Raw genomic sequence first — 21,500 nt, forward strand, 5'->3', positions numbered from 1 at the left:
GGTTATCTCTCTTCCAGGACTCCTATGACTACACAGACAAGAACAAAGTCAGAGGATGGAAACTTGGGATTCACTAACTTACAGTTGTTTTTATAATCCCTTTTTATTTTTCGTTTCATGTCATTAATTTGTTTTAAAAATTATTATTTTATAAATAGGTACTACATACACATGGTTCTGTTAAAAGAAAAACTTTATTTGTTCACATGTAGGTATAAAAACATAAACATTTGTTTATGTAGATATAAAAAAAGAAAAAAAAAAGAGAAACTTTAGACCAATTAAACAGCATTTAATTGAGCAAAGAACAATTCCCAAATCAGGCAGCTTCCCCCACCCCTCCCAACCAGAATAGATTCAGAGAGACTCTGGCACTGCTGTGTGGTCAGAGAGGATTTATGGGTAGAAAAAGGAAAGTGATGTACAGAAAATGGAAGTGAAATAAGGTACAGAAACAGCTGAATTGGTTACAGCTTGGCCTTGGTTTTATTTGAACACAGTTTGAACAGTTGGCTGCCTTTGGCTGAAACTTGGTGATTGGTACAAGAGTAGGTTACAGTCTGTTTACACACCCAGTTAGGGTATAGTTCACTGTGTACAGAGAAACCTTTAGGCTGAACTTAAAATATATAAAAAGGCAGCTTTAGGCTGCACTTAATTTAGCAGTTCAGAATTCAAAGAGTACTGCAGGGTGTACTGTGAACAATGAGTTCCTTTCCATCTCTGTCCTCTTGACACATGGTTCGTTCTTTTCAGAGGTCACCACTGCTACTATTTCCATTGCATCCTCCCAGAAATATGCTATGCAGACAAAATTCTCTGTAAAGATTCCTTTAATCCTGTGTATTGCAAAGTCCTAAGTCCCTTCTCAGCTGCATAGCTCGAATCTATGGGGCACTTTACCGGGAGGGCTGTTTCCTGCCCAGGCGCTTTCACAGGCATTGTCTTTGTAAGGAAATCCCATTTCCTCAATTGAAGAGCAGCAAGAGGGCAGATTCTCCAATTTGTGAAGTTGAACTTGGCTACTGTGGTTGGTGCTTGTACTCTGCTTCCAAATGACTGCCTTTGATTGCTGAACTGTTGTAGTGGAGGCGGCACTAATGAGACAAAGGTGAGCCCTGAAGACCCAGGTAGAAATGAGAGTGAAAGCAACAAAAAAGACATTATCTGAAAAAAGACTTTTACTTTCCTTTTCGTTCTGGGTAGAATATATTTTGCCATCACAGCTTTCAGCACACATTTAAACATGTCTTCGGCTTGTTTTTACATTTTACAATTTTAAAGACTCTGGGTTCTCCAAACTTGGCCAGGGAATGGGACTTGAATTTAAAAAGTGGTGGCAGATTTGATTGGTTCCCTGGGCAAAGTTTTCTGGCCTGGAGGACAGTAGAGAAAGTCCTGGCAATCAGTGACGCCTGGTTTTCCTGGTGGGAGGAGTTGCTTTTCCATGTGTTTATGTGTTTCCATGTGTTTATGCTCTGTCTCCCTTTGAGCAGTGCCTGAAGCAGTGATTCTGCACTTTAGTGTTACCTGGCTGTGCGCTTTGGTCAGCTGTGATCAAAAGGTTATCACTAATCAGGTATTGAAGTCTGCGAATGATTTCCTTTAAAAACATCAATTGGGTCAGTCAGTTCAAGGTTATTTCAATGGTACCATTCCTTTCACTAACTGGAATTTGAGGGAAATACACAGAGTTCCAAGTTAGACAGGCATGTGAACATCACCTGGCACAGGTACAGTGGCGGAACTAAAATTCGAGAAGTCCTACAATCTCTTTGATCTCCTTTTTGTCTCTCTGGGAAGTCCGTGTCATGCTATGACCTGTGAATACCTCATCTTCTTTTAGAACAGGATTGCTTAACCTTGGCATGACTGACATTTTGGGCCAGATAATTCTTTGTTGTGGCAGGATGTCCTGTCCATTGTAGGGTGTTTAGCAGCACCCCTGACCTCCACCCACTAGATGTCAAGAGCACACCTTTACCCTCACCAGTTGTGACAACCAAAGATGTGCTGAGGCAGACAGCATCTCCTCTGGTTGAGAATCACTGTTCAGAATAAGAAATCTGACAGGTCATGTTAGCACTGCTGCCGTGTCTGCCAATTATTGTGCTCCTTCCACTTGGAAGCAATCTCTAGACCTTGTTCTTTTCTAAAACACAAATCTGAAAATAGCATTTCCTGTTTAACTTTTGTTGGTTTCCTGTTACGTATAGAAAAAAATAGTCTCATTTCATCAAACCACATCTTCTGCCTCTTTTTCTGCCTTCTCCAAAATCCTCTGCTCCAGCTACGCTGGACTTTTCACCGTCCCCAAGAGCCTGCAGGTTCATGCCTCCATCCCTCTGCATGGGTGGCTCATTCTGCCTGGAATGACTCTGGTGAAATCATTTTAATTCTTTAGGATTAAGCTCAGTTGCAACCTTCTCAGTGAAGACTTTTCCAGGCAGAGTTAAATGTTCCTGTAGCACTTTGCCTTACTTCTACTTTAGCCCTTCCAGCGCTGCCTGGCCATTATTTGTTCATGTGTCGATCTTCTTCATAAGACACGTACTTCAGGCCAGTTGGCAAAGTCATTACACGAACGAGAAGATCCAGACTGAACTTGTAGTGGAACCCCAAACCTGGCATAAAAGGTGAAAATTGACTCCAGAGTGATCCAAAGCTGTGAATGGCACTGCCACCAGGAGGTGCCGGGTTTGAGGTATCCGGGACTCTGAGATTTGTAGAGTGAGGGTACACAGGAAAAGTTGATGCTTAAGGTCTATAGAAAGTCCTCCAGGCAGGTAGTAGTGGGACCTCTTTTTGAAGGGCTACAGCCGTGTCTATATTGGTGAATGTCCTCCACTCGTCCCGACAGCTTTACTCTGATTTCAGGGATTGACATTAGACATCCTCTCATGAAGAAGGCATTTTTACATATTCAATATCTTCAGGCAAAATTGTGAACCTTTAATGGTGAAATTTTTGACACTCTTGGGAGCTATGAAGATAGCTCAGAGCAGAATAGCCTTCTCTTCAAATCACACCTACTAAGGGACAACCTATTATGCTCACCTATTTGGTTTTTGGGATAAAGACATCCTTAGAATATAAAAAAATGGTTAGTCACTGTGAAAGTGAAGAAGAAGAGCTAAAGTAAATGTAAAGGTTGTCTCTACCTCTCTACCTTATTAAAATGAGAGAAAGAAAGGCAGGGAGGGTAAGAGAAAGAGAAACTCAACTGTACTTCACACAGTGTTATTAATAACGAAGTACATTTGTTTCCTTCCCCCTTTGGGCAACTAACACTAAATACTGTTGCACCTAAAAGGCAGGAAAGCTCATTGCCCCATCTTAAAAAATAATGTTACTCTGTGACATGTTCAAAATTACATTTGAACTATTTTAAATATTACACTAGAAGAAATTCTGTGAGGTTGGCAACTTCTGCCAAGCATTGGTGCAGGTCCCTAAGGGGCTGTCATATTGGTAGGTGTGTTGGTAATATCTGAAGTGGATGGATGTTCCTTTCCTAGGGAGAGGAGTAGATCAGAGAGATAGGGATGTCTCTGGATTTATCTCTAGAGGCTTTTTGCAAGGGGTGGGTGGCATTGGGGGGTTGATTTAGTTCAACAAGGGAAGAGAAAGCAGATGGAGGGAGAGATGATCTTTCCCTCACTCCTGGCCTGCCTTGGCTGGGTCTGGTCTCTGATATCAGGCTTCTGGTTCTCAGAGAGTGCTTTGGATTTTCAGATGTGTTTATCTCACTTCCCATAGCTCTGTTTTAGTTTGTTTGCCTTTTCCTTCCTTCTTTCTCTGGGGAATGTGGTTCTTCATTCTTTATAGTTCCTACAGACTCCTTCAATGTGTTTTGTGCAAGGTGGATGGTGAATACTTGCTAACTGAATTTGCATGTGCACATGTACTTGTGTGTATGGTTTGCAGTTATATCTGTGGTCCCAAAGGCCACTGATACCTTAGAAATGCAGAACTCTTTAATAAGAAATATGTTGTAATAAAACCGTATTCTCCTGGGGCCAAATTTCATGCTTTCCTTTAGACACTGTATGAACTGACTGAGATCTAGGAAATGGAGGAGGACAGGGCAAGAAGATCCTGTTTTCTAACACATTATTCTTATATATAGGACAATCCAGTCATGTTCTCTTCAATCTAGGCCAAACTCACTCTGGTCTAGATTTCTAAGCAACCAGGAAATTAAAATGTAAATATATATTCTTCGAGATCATTCTCTGAGGACAAGCTGGTATAGTATCTGTCTTTACAGAAGAGCTATTGCCAAAGTAATAAAGCAATTTTTCATGAGAAATTTCTTTTTATAAAATGTTTTCATGAAAACATTAAAAAAATTCTATTTTGTGTTTCAGATGTGCTTAACATACTAGTAACAAAAATATACTTGGCACAGCGTAGTATATATAAGCTTATTAAGTCAAGGAGCTCTAGAGTCAGGGCTACATTGGGATGACTGGTCATTTAGCACATACTAATGGGGGCAGATTGTTTGAGAGCCCCCAGCTAAATTGGGCTTCCAGTAACAGAGTGGCTAGCAACCTACCCTGAGGGGAAATGAAAGGGCGCTAGATGTGTTCACAGTATGCCTTCCATGGGATATTTCTTTTACCTGGTGGATAGCCTAATGCCTAGTTGTCTGGTCCAAGACTGGGGGGGGGCCCTCATGTGGGAAAGTTGTTTATACTGTACTGGCAGATGCCCTTGTGGCTCTTGTCTGACCTGTGTCCAGTTTATGCTTGTCTGACCATCGCTCTGGCACTGGGAGCCCAACCTTGTATTCCTCCCACCTCCTTTTGTCCCAGGAAAAACTTGGCCTGGGGTAGCTCCTGGTTCCTCAGATGGAAGACACGAATTGAATACACCACCACAGTTCAAATGAGAAAACAAGTGCAAAGAGTTTTATTTGCAGATCCTGGGCAGGGAGGGCACAGTGAGTCAGGAGGGCAGTCCTCCTTTGTCTCTGGGTCACGTGAAGCACAAATGAAGAGTCAAGCAGACAGAAGAGTGTGAGCTAGCAACTAGCAGAGTCTGGGCCACTCTAAGTTCGTGGGCAAATGCCTCAGTGGTCTTTTTAATAGGAAAGGAGGGAGCCTGGTCTACTAGGTGGGAAAGATGCTTCCAAGTTCTTATCTCTGGCCACTGGCTTGGACCATTTTGGTATGGTGTTCTATTTCTGTTGCCTACGCTGCAACTTTTGCTGTATCATTCCCGTTCCACATATCTTATGCTTTTTTCTGGTAGTATCACTTTTCAAATCAAAGAGCAAACTTTCACCATTAGGAAATAATTCAGGACACCATGGACTAATGTTGCAATGTTTATTGCCATAATACAACTAAATACATTTGCATTAAGGAAAATCTTTTTTGTTGCAGTTGAACAGTTTAGAGGCAATTAATGTTATTTTTAAATATAACTGTTTTAAAGGCTGTGCAGTCAGGTGATTTTTCTTATCATTGCCACTGTTTCAATTTTATAAGAAAAATAAAAGTGAATTATTTCTGACCATATTTTCCATCTGTTTCTAAGTAAAGTAAATGAATTTTATGGTTAACCCTTGATTATTAGAATAGAACCCTCTCTAAAAGTGGCAGGAAATGTTATTTGTTTCCTTTTCTCAGGGCTTAGACATTAATCCTCATTTGTTAAGTAATAATATCAGCAGGTAAAGACACAAGTTTCAGATTTATAGGAAAGGTTGGCTGCTCCTCTCTGGATTGAACAGATGCCTCTCACTAGGTCTGTAATGAGAGGAAAAATATGATCTTTGTGTTCCCAACTTCTTCTCCTTATTCCCATCTGAGAAGGTCTGGGTCTGTCTGACTTAAGCCCTGGCTGTTGTGAGTGTTTTTAATATTGGGTCTTGCTGAAGTCAAGTCTCAGCATGGTCTGGCTGTAGAGCTGGGAAGATAAACCGGAGCTTTACAGAATTTAACCTTCATGCCTGTGAGCTCTGTTTAACTTAAACTTGTTCTTTCCCATGGGACCTGCAACCTCAGTGCCAAGCTTCCTTCCCAGCCAACTGGCTTCCTCCATAGAACATCATTCTTGCTGCTCAGGATTGCAGAGCAGCATTATTGCTTGTGGTTCTCAGGAAATGGCATGTTCTCAGAAAGCCAATCCCATCTGGCCTCCCTTTCCTGCTTTTTCACCCAGAGTTTATGTCCCCAGATTGGTACCCATCCTCTCCCTCAGGAGAAGTTTGCTTTGGGCTATCCCCAGGGCGAGTTAAGATGTTAGAGGCCCTAAGACCTGGAAATATTATCATCCCTTCCATCCTCCAACATAGATAATTTCAACAACAACAACCATAACAGCAGCAGCAACAATACTTTTTACTATTAATAGCAAACATGTATTTCGTATATCAATACTAGGCACTATTTTAGGTGTTACATATGGATAAACTCATTTAATACTGTACCCTCCAAGTTGTTACTATTACTATTCTCAGTTTATGGGTGAGGAAATAAGTCACGGAAAGGTTAAATAATTTGCTTGAGATAACACAGCTGGTAAGTCAGGGAGATGGGATTTGACCTTGGGCAGTAGTGTCAGCATCTGTGGCCTTAACCACTATTCTACATTAAACAGTAACACTAAACAGAAAAACTCAAAGCTTAAATATATGCTGTAGCTGAATAGTTTTTTTAAGAATTTCAAATGACAAATTTTGTATAAGGCATTTGAAAGTGCCACTTTCTTACTCTTATTTGGTGGCCCTGCTTTGCCAGAACCCTAAAAACTATGTATGCTGATTGGCTAGTCCAGTGCTGGGCTGTCTCATCCAATCTCTGGCCCAACTTACAGGCTTGTTAGAGGCCCACTCTCTCCTTTGATCTTTGCAGGCTGCAGTAGGCCTGCCCCATTTATCAAGAGGAAGCATCTGCTATTTCACTGGAAAGGAAGGGGTTAGTGCCCCATTGCAGTGCAGTTGGCAGATAGGAGACAGCTATGTTCCCAGGCAGGTAGACCTATGGACTACATGGCCAGAAGTGCAGGCCCCACTTTCAGCTCCCAGTGTGACTGTGGGCAAGCCATTTAGCATCCCTGTGTGAGGGATGATGAAATAACGCTTTGATCTTGGGCAAGAAAAAGCTTTATATAAATACCAAATAAGTCCACTCTTACTCAGCACCTCTTAAATTCATGTGGAGGCTAATGTGCCTCATAAAATTGCAGTGTGTCCTTAGTTACAAGGCCACATTCTTAGACTTGGACTCCTGAGTTTTCAATCATAATACTGTGTCTAGTTTTGTGAATTGCCTAGAAGCAAAAATAACCCCTAAGACTTTTCACAGAGCCTTTTGTCTCAAGAGCTGCAAGAATTCTAATAATACACATTCTATTAAAAAAAATCCTATATATTATTTAAAACCTGTACATTTTGAAACCGAATTTGTGCCTAATTGCCTGCCGGAGCCCTGTTTTTGTTCTTTTAAGCTGTTATCCACAGTAACTTGGGATAAAGCTTCAAAGCTTCAGCTGCCCTTCCTTTTTTTTTTTTTTTTTTTTTAGCAGATTCAAAGCAGGATTCCTTCTGTCACTCTCCCCTGCCCCCGCATCCAGCTCTGTCTTCCTTGTGTGATGTCCATATCCAAAATTAGCACTCATAAGCACCAGAACCTGAATCAAAATTCATATTCCCTCAGCACCCTGCAGTCAGGGAGAAAGAAGTTCATTATGTACCTTCGGGTATGGAAGACTGAGAAGACCAGGGAAACATTTTTTTCCCCAGGAATATTTGCATTTTTAAATTGCAAGTTCAGAAGAAGAAATTCAAAATGATTCAATTTTAGGCAAGAAAGAGGTAATCACTGGTCATGCTTCTTCACTCCTTGTAGAGAATTACATCTCTGCACAGGCACAGAAGCCCACTATAAGGGAGAAAATAAAAGGGACCTGACATTTCCCACACACATTCTGTTGGTCTGGCATCATCCCACTCATCTCTGTGAGGAAAACAGGATTGTCACCATTTTACAGATGGCAATTCCAAGGTTCAGAGAAGTCAGGTAATTTCCCTAAGGTTACACAACTAGAAAATAGCAAAAAACCAAGTTCTGGTCCAAAGCCTTTATGAGACACTGGAAATTAGAAAAATCATACTTGGGTTTCACTTGGATTCACCTCTCTTTGGAGCCATAGAGCCCATCATCACCTGCTCTATTCAGTTGAGTTCAAAAAGCAGTTATTGAGCCTGTCTCATGTGCTAGTCTTTTCTAAGCACTGTGAACCCAAAGATGAACATGGCCTGGCCTCTGTCCTGGAGAAGTTTACTGCTTCGTAGGTGATAAAGCACCTTCTAAAAGGGCAAAACTTATTCAAGTACAATAGACTTAGGTATAAATACAATTTGATGGAAAATTAATAATGATACCTAACTTATGGGAACCTGTGTTTTCAATGCTTTATCTTACTACATTGTTTAAGAATGCCAAGAGATAGGGAAACTTATAATCTCCATTTTATAGATGAGAAAACTCTGTGTCTGTGTTCTCCAATATTGTTAAGATGTGGATATTTACATTTATTAATTAAAATTAAGTAAAACAACACATGCAGCTTCTCAGTAGCACAAGCCACATTTCAAGTGTTCAACAGACACCTGTGCCAAGTGGCTATTATACTGGACAGCAGAGATATAGAACATTTCATCATCGCAGACAGTCATTTTGGACAATGCTGTTCTAAGTAATTTGTCTACACAGGAACATGGGAAATAGACTTACTTCTGCCTCCGGAGTATATGCTTTTGACCGTTATATCGCTTTTTTAATTTTAGTGAAATTGGGGAGGGGAAGAGAAAGGCAAATACCTCTTATTTCTTCAAGAAATAAGAAATATCTCAGAAATGGCGGGGAACTATGACATATCAACAGAATTTCCCTTGCAGTATTTTTGTGATCGTTGTAAAACCTGGAAACGATTTCTTTCCATGGATCAGGAAAGTTAGTACTTGCTATTTGATTGCCCTTTTAGGGAACCATAAGGTGACTTTTGCTAAGAGTCACTCTAAGTGTGTCCCTTATTTACTTCTAAGCCTCAGTTCCTAATGTAGTACCTGGTACATAATAGGCACACAATAAACACTTCTGGAACTAAGTTTTTAGAAAGATGACTATAATATCTGCCCATCTCAGAAGAATTGTAGTAAAGAAGAGGAACATTGGTGGACTTCCTTATGATTCCTCGGGGGAAAAAGAAAAGATTTTTCTCCAGGGCAACATCCAGGTGCTCAGCTTCATAAAAAAAGGGCACATTTGTATCTATCTCTACTGTGATAGGGATATAAGAGGGAGTGATCATAAGAGCTGCCTTAAATCTTATGTGGGTCAGATTTTACAGTATGCTATTTTAAATCTAAACTAAAGAGACTCTGTATATGGCTCCAAAGCAAGCCCTGAGAAAAAGTTGCCACAGTACCAAATAAATTCCTGTTACCGTCTTATGCAGTGAAAACAAACTAAGTCACCCACCTGCAAGCATCCCGGTGCGTTATCCCAGATTACTTGCATTGACCCACCAAATGGTGTGTGAAAGCTGAAAAACATATCCTAATTTGGCTCCCAGCTCATCCTCCTGTTTCTTTTTATTAATGCAATATCTTCACCCTCCCACTCATCTTCCTTCCCTTCTCTTCATGATGTAGCTAAAGTGTTGGCTTCTGTGTCATTTAGAACAAACAAAACCTATAGAAATATGTTTTAAAGACAGATGCGCTGATTTGGGATGGGAAGCAAATGTTGGATGCTCACTCAATGCCTCTTACAGGCTTTAATTTACAGCAAAAATAAAAAGGAGTTGTTCAACACGTAGCAAGGGGAGTCAGCTTTGAAAACCGATAAGAGGAGAAAAATGCCAGACTCATTTTGAATTTGAACTTAACAACCAGGACCCTTATTTCCCCGCAGCAAAATGATCGCTACTTTCTTAGAATGATTTAAGAATTCTCTGGAGACATTTTGCCCAGGCTCTAGAATCCCCCTAACAGGGCTTATCAGAGAAAATTCCAATTTAGAGCAGCAAAAGTTTAGTGTCTGATATCAGCTCTTACTTTTTTTTTTTCAATGGAGACATGATGTTTTATAGTGTTAACAGTTTTGAAAGGTCTTACATTTCCAGCGAACAGAGCGCTTTTGTGAAAAGGGCTCTGAAAAGCATTATTCTGGCGAAAATGCATCAAAGGGATGGGAGTTAAAAAGAGAAGTTTGCCGATGTAGCGATTGGAAGGCGCGTGTGCTGACAGGTGCAATTATGGCCAAATAATTGAATCTTTTAGGAGAGATCTGGCGAGATAAGGCAATAGTCATGGACTCACATTGAAAACCTGTTCATAATTATATACTCAAGGGTCAAGCTGTGAATGATACAACCAATGTAGGGATCTCAAACTACTCTACGTGCAGAACATAGCAGCAGTGGGATTTGTACTTTGCAAAATAGGGTTTAATAGCGTCATTTCAGCCCAACAGACCTTAATTGGTTCAGAGGCTGGAGGCAAGTCTTTGTGGTCTGCCTTCTCCCTCAGACTCCTCATAGCCTGGAACCTCTCCTAGCCCCAAAGAGTGGTGGTCAACTCAGGTTGTAAGTCCTTTGGTCTCAGAGAAACTAAAGAAAAGTTAATTAATTGCTTTTATTAGCAACATTAAATATCTTTCTTTACTCTTTGGTTGAAGAGTTTCCAGGCACTTAAGTTTCCTTTGTCTACATGTGCCTTAGCCAAAGACAGTGTGCTAGAGAACAACGCAGTGTTTATTTCTGAGATGTTCCACTAAAGATATAAAAGATAATAACCTTGTTCCTGGCCTTGAAATATAGGTGCTTAAAGCCTTGGTCCCATGAGAAGTGAGGTTATTACACATACTGCATCCATACTTTGTTTAGGAATCTTGAGAATTGTTTTTCGGGGTCTCTGCATGGAGATGGATCTGAGAGAAGGGAAGGGCAGAAACTAGAGAAATACAATGTGATCATGTCTACTATAACAGAGCAAAGGGCATCCCTAAGGTTCCATTAATAATTCTGTTAGACATCTTGCTTCAGGCTTTCATTCAAAATGAAACGATGTAACTTACTTTTCTGTATTGTATGATTTTTTCTTCCGAATTTATAAATTGTCTTCTTCTATGTATAGTTAGATTACTTTGTCATTGTAATGCTATTAAAGGTTCTTAAGTTGGCTAGTGAGTTACAGGTTTATGATAATGACATCCTAATTTGAAACTCAGCTGATGGCTCCTTTTCTACCATGGAGAATTGACACCTTAATGTCTTTGGATCTCTAGTATTTTCCTTCCTTTTTCCTTTTTAATTGCCAACTTTTCATTTTACCTTCCATTAATAAGTTTTTGGACTCTGTTAGTAACTAGGTAGATAGAAGACTCTTCTGCATCAGCCTTCTTCAAGCATTTAGCAAGCTCAAAAGTAAATCTAGTATTGCACCAAGAATTTAATAGCTGTAGCCGCAACTTACTCTATACTCTTCTTACATTATGAACCATTTAGCACAGTGCCTGGCTCATAGTAAGCATTTATGATAATTGTTATTTTATTTTCTGCTCACTTTGTTTATTCATATTATGAGCTAATACTTACTGTCTTTAGTACTTCCTGGAGTTTCATACATGGTCGAATTTGGAATTATGGCTACAATGGGGGTATTCATATTTTTCCATGGTGGGCCACATGTTCTTAATTCTAACATTGGTACAGGCTACATGATCTTTTAAAAATTTGATCACAATAGTGCATCTATAGAGTCCATCCCCATATGGAAGTATTGGACCAGTAACTGAATCAAATGCAAGTGGAGGAGTAATTAGTTACCTATTTACCTTTTGGTCAGCACCTTTCATTATCATCCAGTACCATGATGAAATTTTAGTGGAATTAAACTTGGGTGGCTCAAAATTACATAATCACATTCACTTTTGGTTTTAAGTACTAGTTTCATGAAGCCTGCTAGGAGAGCTCCTAGGGTTATCGGTTATGACAGTGGGTCTCAACCTGGGCTATGTCTTCTTAGTACCTGGAGAGTTAAAAAAAAAAAAAAAAAAAAGATGCTCAGATTCATCTCCGAGAGCCTGATTGAATTTGTCACAGGTAGGGCATAGCCGTTTGATATTTTTAAAAAGGCTTCTCAAGTGATTTGGAAGGTTGAGAACCACTGAGTGGCAGGAAAAGAGACTTAGGATATAGTAACTACATTTTGACTTGTGCGCAACCAACTTGGTTAAAGTCTTTTCTTACAGCCGAAGCCATGCACACCCCCTCCCTTTTCTTACTCACATCATACCTGAAAATTAAAACAGAGAGCAGAAAGAACATAACAATGGAGGCAAATCTTTCCTCTGTCCTTATGAAAAGTGTGATCTTGGAAAAGATTCTTAAATTTACTGAATTTTGGTTTCCTCATTTGCTAAATTTGAATAATAAAGCTTCCTTGTAAAAGAAGATCAAACTACTAATGTGATATGAAAACATGTAGTACAGTACCCAGTGCATAGTAGGAGCTCAGTATATTTTCTTTTTCTTCCTTCCTTCCTTTTGTTTCTCTCTTTCTCTTCTTCTCTTTCTTTCTCTCTCTCTTTTCCTCTATCCCTCTTCCCCCCTCTTCTTCCTCTCTCTCTCTCCTTTGTTTTTCATTTCTTCTTTTGTAAAATGAGGGGCTTAGATAACATTTAAATACCTCTTATGCCTGAAAATGTAGTGAATTTGATTCTTTGCATTAAGCAATGTGATTAAAGAGTAGCCACATCATATTCTTCTTCTTTTTTTTTTTTTACAAATTCAGTTTATGTGCAAAAAAGGAAGTTATTGGCAAACAGCTGATAAGGGATGAATTTGGAGTTTCTTTTAGTATCCTATTCACGTAGTCTCACTTGGCTGCCCTTTCAACCTGATGTGTCTGTGAAGTGGCTGGCCAAGGCTGGGATGTGGTTTGAGTTGTGGGAACAAGTTTTGTGATCGAGTGATGCCATCTGTTATGTGGGCATTGACCTTGTGCCCTTGACCATCATTCATGTGCTTCAACCATAAGACCATCCGACTTACTTCATACTTGTGATAATGGTGGTAGGACCTGGCATGTAGATTATAGCGTCTATTTGAAGTGATGCACTTCAGAGAAGTACAGATGAAATCAAAAACATCTTCCAATTACTGCCTGGCTAATTAGTTTTTTGCCAAGAAAATAAAATGTTGCTATATCTCGATCCATTCCCAGAGAGTCATAGGGGAATTCCTTCCATTACAGCTTGGTGTCATGGAACAGTTCATTATTCACGGCAATGACTCGGGAAGGCATCTGCCTCGTTTTGTTGTGACACATACCTGTCTTTTGCCCACTTATTTGGCTCCAAATGGAAGCTCAAGCAAATGAGAGAGGTCCCAAGCTTCTGTTATTAACTACTTCAGGCTAACCAAAGCAGAGAACTGGGAGATTATTCCAATGTGCTGTCTCAAGGGAGTTGCTTATGTCAGAGTGGATAAATTATGTATGGGAAAAGCTACTTTGATGATAGAATAGGATCCTCCGCTATTTCCCAGTGCCTGGCAAAGTGTAACAGGGTTGCAGCGCAACTTAAGGGTTAAGAAGAGCAAGAGTTTAAAAATCATGACAACCTGGATTCCAATTTTGGCTTCATTACTATCTATGGCAAGAATCAGCAAACTTTTTTTGTAAAAGGGCAACTAGTAATTATTTTAGGCTTTGTGGGCCATATGATCTCAGTCACAACTTCTTAACTCAGCAGTGATAGTCAAAAGCAGCCATAGATAATACATAAATGAATGGGCATGGCTGTGTTCTGATAAAACTTTATTTACAAAAGCAGGCAGTGGGCCAGATCTGGACCATGGCTGTAGTTTTCCTACCTCTGATCTATAAGATCTTGTAATAATAAGTTGCTTTCATTCTCTAAGATTGTTTTGAGGATTAAAAGACATAATGTGTATAATAAGACACTATGTGCTTGGCATATAGGAAGTAAGCACTTAAAAATAGTAGTTGCTATTATTTTATTAAAATATTATATATCATCTAATGATATGCTATTGCTTGTAAGATGCAGATGGATTTCAGAGATGTTAAAGTATGATTAAAAAGTCTTAGAATTGATAACATATGGTAACTAATTAATTACAGTAACAAGGTTATATTTAGGATATTAAGTCTTGTTCTACCAATGGTAGTTTAAAGCTTCTTGTATAACATGTCTTTATGATTATTATCATTGTTTTTTTTGTCAGAGACACATGCCATGAACTCTTGGGACATGTTCCACTGCTTGCGGATCCTAAATTTGCACAATTTTCACAAGAAATAGGTCTGGCATCCCTGGGAGCATCAGATGAAGATGTTCAGAAATTAGCCACAGTGAGTTCATTTTCAACTTAAAAACTATTCTATTTATATCCATTTGTAAGGTAAGAAGCTTCAGAGTTACTGACTATGAATTATAGACAAATGTTCTAGAGAGAACATGGTGATTTTACCCTCTTTCATGTTGTGTTCTTTTGAAGCACACTGAGTTCTTGGCTTCTTGACCATCAAAACATTTATATTTTATCCTTCTTGTTCAGGGTTTAGCTAGATATAAAGGGCTAGATAGTAAATACATTAGGTTTGTGGGTCATAAGGTCTTTGTCACAATTACTCAGCTCAGCCACTGTGGTACAAAAGCAGCCTTAGACAATACATAAATGAATGAGTTTGGCTGTGTTCCAATAAAACTTTATTTACAAAAGCTGGTGGTGGGTTGGATTTGTGCTGTAGTTTGCTGACTTCCATAGAAATATTAGTAATAGTGTACATTTATGATAAAGTAGGGGTTGTAGCTGGGATTATCTCTTTGGTTTGTCTGTATGGTTGTGGTCAGATATAATTTGAGTCAGCAATAAGAAACTCAGGCTCAACAATTATTCTAAGTGCACCCCCTCCCCCAATTTAATAGATGTTGTGTTATCTTTCCCAAACTGAGATTCTTCTCAAAACAAGCAATGTGAGAGGAAAGGTGTAATGCTGGCTGGCACCTTTAAGATGCAGAAGAGCCAGATCTAGCACGTTCACATGCCTTACCTTAGCCCCATTTCAAAGATCCCTGGGAAAGAAAGCAAGTTTAGCAAGCTCTCTAACCTACAGATACCAGTCAATTAGCCTAATGAGCAAAACCACCATGAAAAGAAAAAGGGGATCTTAAATTGTATGTATGTGGCACAGATACACGTCAGTGACATATTAGATATTCAGGAATATTCTTCACTTCCACCAAGAAATAAGTTTTCTCTAGATTTCTTAAAACACACAGCTCTTTCAGTGTATCTTTTGTTTCCTACTTATTTTTGATAGAGATATAGGAACTGAGAAATATTTCTGTACTGAAAGATAAACAGCAAACCATCTAAATGGCAGTGACCCTAGTGTCAGTATGGAGATGCACAGGGCACCGTGGTGGACTGAGAGAATGTACCTCTAGTGCAGTGGAATGCTGGTTCTCAGCCGTGAAGTTTTGCCAGATGGGATGCAGAGCTTTGTCTTGCCAGATCGCCCCAAGTTTTGAGAGAGACTAGCAATCTATATTTTTAAATGAAATTTAATGATTTTAAAATTTTGGCTCATTAAAAGCATCCCACCATTATGAGCTGAAGAAAATATATTTGTAGACTGAATCTGGATCTCATGTGCATTGGCTATCTTTCAGGATATAGCAAATTATCTCAAAACTTAGTGGTTTAAAACATAGTTTCTATGTGAAAATTTGAGAGCAGTTTTCTGAGTGGTGCTGGCTCAGGGCCTCTCATGAGGTTGTAGTCGAGGTGTTGGCCAGGCCTGTGGTTGTTGGAGGGTTCGGGAGTCTGCTTGCAGGAAGGCTCACTCACGTGGCTGTTGTCAGGAGGCCTCCGTTCCTCACCACATGGGCTTCTCCATGGACTGTTTGAGTGTCCTTATGACATGGCCACTGGCCTCCTCCACAGCAAGTGATGAGAGAGACAGAGGGAGAGAGCGAGAGCAAGGAGGAAGTTGTAATGCCTTTCGTGACTTGATCCAATGCTGTCCGCGTTGGCCATATTCTGTTCATTAGAGGAGACTCACTTTGGCCCACACTCAAGGAGAGAGGAATTAGCTTCCATCTTTTGGAAGAAAAAGTGTCAAAGTATTTGTGGACATATTTTAAAACCATCACACCATGGGCCCTGTTATTTAGTTCTTAACCTTGGCTCTGGTTTTAAAGTCCTTGTTTTGGAAACTTTTCTGTGCCTTTTGAATTTCCTTTGAAATTTTTGCATTTCAGTCTTTGACTCTCTACAGCTGTACCCTTGACCAGGGAGCAAGATATGTTGCTTACTTGTATGACTCAGAACAGCCGCAAACTGGGATTCAACTGCCAGGTTCTGTGTGGAGCTGACGTGTGCATGTGCGTGTGCACACATGTGCTCAGAGGAGGAGAAGGAATAGGTCAGAGTTTATGGATGTGAATGTAGGTGGATCCTAGTGAGTGCTCTTAATCTTTCCTTTTTCAAAAGTGACAAGAAAGCAGTTTTATTGTCCTTTCACACTGCATCAAATTATGAATTAATCCCATCATTCAAATTACATTTATGAAGAATATGACATAGTCCTCCTCACTTTTTGGAAATGTATAGCCTGTATAGATAAAGCTAAGGTTTTTTTCAGAAAAGAAAGAAAATTCGTGCTGAATCTCAAAAGAAGAGAAAAAGTTAGACAAGTGGAGAAGAGGGAAAGGGAGGAATAGAAGAAGAGTTTCAGTCAGAATACAAAGTCTCTCTGGGTTGGCAGGACTGAGTTTCTTTCTGGAGGCTCTGGGAGAGCATCTGTTTTGTTGCTGTTTCCTCCTTCTGGAGGCTCCCGCATTCCTTGGCTCATGGCTTTCATCCCCCCTCTTTTTTTTTTTTGAGACAGAGTCTCACTGTGTTGCCCAGGCTACAGTGCCGTGGCGTCATCTTAGCTCACAGCAACCTCAAACTCCTGGGCTCAAGCGATCCTCCTGCCTTAGCCTCCCGAGTAGCTGGGACTACAGACATGCGCCACCATGCCCGGCTAATTTTTCTATATATTTTTAGTTGTCCAATTAATTTCTTTGTATTTTTAGTAGAGACGGGGTCTCGCTCTTGCTCAGGCTGGTTTTGAACTCCTGAGCTCAAACAATCCGCCCGCCTCGGCCTCCCAGAGTGCTAGGATTACAGGCGTGAGCCACCGCGCCTGGCCCATCCCCCCTCTTTAAAGCCAGCAAGGCCGCATCTCTCTGCCTTTCTTCTGTTGTCACATTTCTCTCTCCATGACTAAGGCTGGCAAAGATCCTTTGCTTCTAAGGGCTTATACGATTAGATTGGGCCCACCTGGGTAACTCCTGCTCCTCTTCCCGTTTCAAGATCTATAGCCTTAATCAACATCTCCACAGGTAATGTATTCACAGGATCTGGGGAGTAAGGTGTGGACGTCTTTGGGGAGCCATTATTCTTTGTTTCTACTTTCACACTTTCAAGAAAAAACTAAAACTTGTGCCTTGAAGCCTATTTTAGTAGGGCTAGCAAATTTGTAGGATGAGTAAGTTTTCTTTAGGAACTTACATTCCTTAGCATGATTCCAATACGCTTGGCCTTGGATTGCCTTTGCTTCAACAGCTAAAAACACTTCCATCTGGTAGGATCGTTGGGTCATTAATCATGTTTCTTTCTCTCTCTCTCTTTCTCCCCCTTTTTTTATTGTTTTTTTTCCCCCCTGGAATGTACCTGCTTTTCTGCAAGGGCCAATTCAAGCTCACAGATGTTCTTTAAATGGCTAAAGGATTCTAGGTACCATGAAGCAGGGGTAGGGAAAAAAGGGCCAGTACTTGCTTCAAGGAACTCACAGTCGAGTACACGAAAATACAGAAAACCTAGAGTCAGTATCATTTTTTTTTGCTTATATACATGAGCAGATATGTAGGAGAAGTGGATTTAGATGAATCTTCCCAGTGTGTGTGAGTGAGTTCTGGGTCTGATGTTGGAAACTGGAATTCAGCATGGGGGCTGGGGGGAGAACCAGAAGAGATGGTTTTCTCTATATAGGTGACAGGTGAGGGAGGATCAGGTGCCCACCAAGAAGGCCAACCTGCCTGCAAACTTGCAGTGGCTTTGATGGTTAAAAAAAAAAAAAAAAATCAGAGTGTAAACTTGCAAAGGATTTTAATGAAAAAGATTTTGACTCTCTTCTAAATGCAGTGGAGAACTTGGGGGGTGTTTGTGTCTCACCATGGTTTTTTGCCTGACTTATTCATTTCTCTTTTCTTGACATTGCCTGAGCCCCCACCCCATCTCCCAATGATTTTCCATCCCTCACAAGCTTTGTAGTTACAATTCTTCAATTTCATAAACTGCCCGTTTACTTTTAATAGGGTTCTGCAGATCAAAGAGAAATTGGGAAATATTTTTCTTTGTGATGTAGAGAGTATGGAGGAGTGTGAGGAGGTGAAGGAAATTTTTCCTGAAATGATACTAAAATAGCTATTGACTTCTAGAACCACACCCCATTCCTAGGTTAAAAACAAAGGCGATGGAAAACTGCCAGAAAATGCTCTTGAAAGAAAACAGTCAGATTCCAACGAGGCAATTTCACAACAAACCCTGGAATAAATAACCTGTTGGATAACGTGCATATTAATGATTCTCATGCCATGCACTGAAGCTAGAAGGCAAATTTAATGACCTCCTTGCAAAGACTAAGAGATTAAGAGTTCAGGTCTTGCTGGCAGGGATAAAAAGTCCTATGGTGGTGGTTGCAGGGGTGGGTAGTGGTGGCTAGCTAGGCCAGCTGACAGATGGAGGTAGTATTAGCTGATTTCCTCAAAGTTGGTTGCATTAAGCCCTCTGAAGAAGCACTGAGAGGAAAATGAAAGATGAGATGTACCAAAGGAGAAAAATCCATAGAAAGGACAAATGGAAAGCCATGGAAATCACTATTTATGCAGAACAACGAGACAGGCCATATTATTCTTTTACTCTAGGTGAGATTTATATTATTAATGACTCTGTTTATATAGTGCCTGTTTTTCCTTGTTTAGTGAATTTAAGCACTTATGAAAAAGAGTCATGCCTTGTGAAAGCAGACACTTAATAACTTTCTGTGATGTACTGTAGACAAATCTAAGAAAGAAAACAATCTCCACTAGGACCAATTGGCACCACCAAACTCTTGTTTTGTCCAAAGCAGCTTTTGAACTTCTGGGTTTGATTTTCAGAGGTACCCATCTATGTTGCCTGTATCTATTGTATCTCTTTGCTGTATTTCTGCATGATATTTATTTTGACATTTTAATAATGCCCAGTTTTGAGAATGAAGCTATCTCTGCTGTTTTATGTAGGCAATGGTTTCTATGCCTTGAGAACCATTTAAATGAAACTCTGTCGTATTTGAAGAAAATTGATGATAATGCTTGCAAAGTATATCACAAATGCATTTTTAGGCATGTAAATAATTTGCCCTCTGGTGGATAATGAATAAGGCCACTGGTTTTGGCAACTGTACTCTTTTCATACTCATCATAGCTGTCCGAGGTCTGTGCGTGATAGACATGCAAAAGTGTTCTCAATAAGGGCTGCTTAGAGTGTGTTATAATTTTGTGACCAGCCATTTTCCACGGTAGTGCTGGCTAAAATAGATTTCACAGATTAGTGTGTATGTTAGGCGTTGTAAACTTAAATGCCTTCAGTGGCCAGGTAGGTAGCAAACGTGTGAAACAGCTTTATATAAGATAATAAGGAGTATTAGAGCCCGAGGAGAACTGGAGAATACGTTATGCCTAAGACCTTCAAATTAAAAAATTAAAACAAAACGAAAAGTTCTTTGGCTGCAAATCACGTCTGTAATCTGAAACAGAACTATAGGCTCTCATTTGCCAGCCCTTATATGTGAAGTTAGATTTTACTTTATTTTTATTTAGGTATTTTTTTAGAGACAGGGTCTCCCACTATTACCTAGGCTAGAGTGCAGCGGTCCAATCACAACTCAAACTCCTGGGCTCAAGTATTCCTCCCACCTCAGCCTCCCAAGTAGTGGGACTACAGGTGTGTGTCACCATGCCCAGCTAATTTTTTTTATTTTTATTTTTTGTAGAGTTGAGGTCTCACTATGTTGCCCAGGCTGGTCTTGAACTCCTGGCCTCAAGGGATCCTCCAGCCTCGACCTCCCAAAGTGCTGGGACTACAGGCACGAGCCACCGTGCCTGGTCCAGATTTTAATTTAGACTATACCATCCTTCAGGGACAAGCCCATGCTATATTCATCTTTATATCACATTGTACATTCTCAATTACCATTTGTTAGACAATAGAGTATTTTTCCTAAGAAAAGATGGCTGTTACAGTATTCAGTAGCGATCTTATTGCTGTTGAGAGGTGATTGGTTTTGAATTGTGACTTTAAACATGTTGCAAATGTGACTTTCATACATATGTACTGAGCACGTGTCAAAGATTTATTTAACTCATTAATGAGGGAAAAGCAGAATGGTACATCTAGTTCAAAGAAGAATTTGCGGGACTGAGAATGTATAGTCACTGAAAGAAAGAATCATGAAATAAGATACAAAAATGGTTTTTGATCTATAGGGCAATAAAACTATAATCTGGAAGTCATCTTTTCTACTAGGCAAAAATTATTTGCATGGCTAGTGGGCAAAAATAATTTGCAATTTATTAATCTTCACAAGTTAACACTTAACTTTACAGTGTGTAGGTCCTAATCAACAGTAAGTAGGAAGTCAGCAAAAGATTCTATCTCCTGAATCAGTGTTTTACAAACTGTGATGTATACAAAATAACCTGGGTATCTTGTTAAAATGCACATCTGATAGAGTAGGTCTGAGGTGGGGCCTGAGATTCAACTTTTCTGGCAGATCCCAGGTACTGCTGATGCTGCCAGTTCAAGGCCCACACTTTGGTGGCAGGAGGAGCAGGTGACGTTTTAAACATGTGGGCCCGTTAGACAATACTCTAATATATCTTTCAAAAGGCACATGGTAATCATTCATCCTTGTTTCCATACTTCCGATACTTTTCTAAAAACTAAATTAACAGAATATCTCCAGTTAAATATTATGCATTGTGAGATGAGTTTATTTATGACTTATTCAAGGCCTGAAAACAGACCCTTGTATCTATGAGAGCCATTTCATTGGCTCTGTTTTGTGTATCTGCTCTCATACTCTTCTTTCGTCTGTTCTTTTTTCATATGACTTATATTATTTATTTTTACAGGAATGCACAAACAGAAATTTACTGATCAGGTGAATTTAAGAAGTAGGCCCAGAAATAGACTGATTTCCCTTCTCTCAAATGTTAAAAAATGTAAAGGGGCATCTTTCATCAAATGGTGCATCCCATCCTATGATGCAGATGGCTTCAATTCAGTCTATTCATTTCTCACATCATAGAGGCATTTGAAACAGACAAAGCTGTGCATCATCTGTAGGGGAAAGCAAT

At 39.8% G+C, this 21,500-nt stretch overlaps 1 protein-coding gene across 1 annotated transcript in view; it reads left to right on the plus strand.

The window, feature by feature from the left end:
- Positions 1 to 21,500, plus strand: part of TPH2 (tryptophan hydroxylase 2) — an 88,330-nt gene that overhangs the window by 37,591 nt on the left and 29,239 nt on the right. Inside the window, exon 8 of the mRNA XM_012642031.1 lies at positions 14,272 to 14,398. Within this exon, the coding sequence (XP_012497485.1) occupies positions 14,272 to 14,398 (127 nt within the window). The remainder of the gene's footprint in view (positions 1 to 14,271; positions 14,399 to 21,500) is intronic.

Source organism: Propithecus coquereli, unplaced genomic scaffold (genome assembly GCF_000956105.1).
Source record: "Propithecus coquereli isolate 6110/MARCELLA unplaced genomic scaffold, Pcoq_1.0 Scaffold172, whole genome shotgun sequence".
Taxonomy (NCBI): Eukaryota; Metazoa; Chordata; class Mammalia; order Primates; family Indriidae; genus Propithecus; species Propithecus coquereli.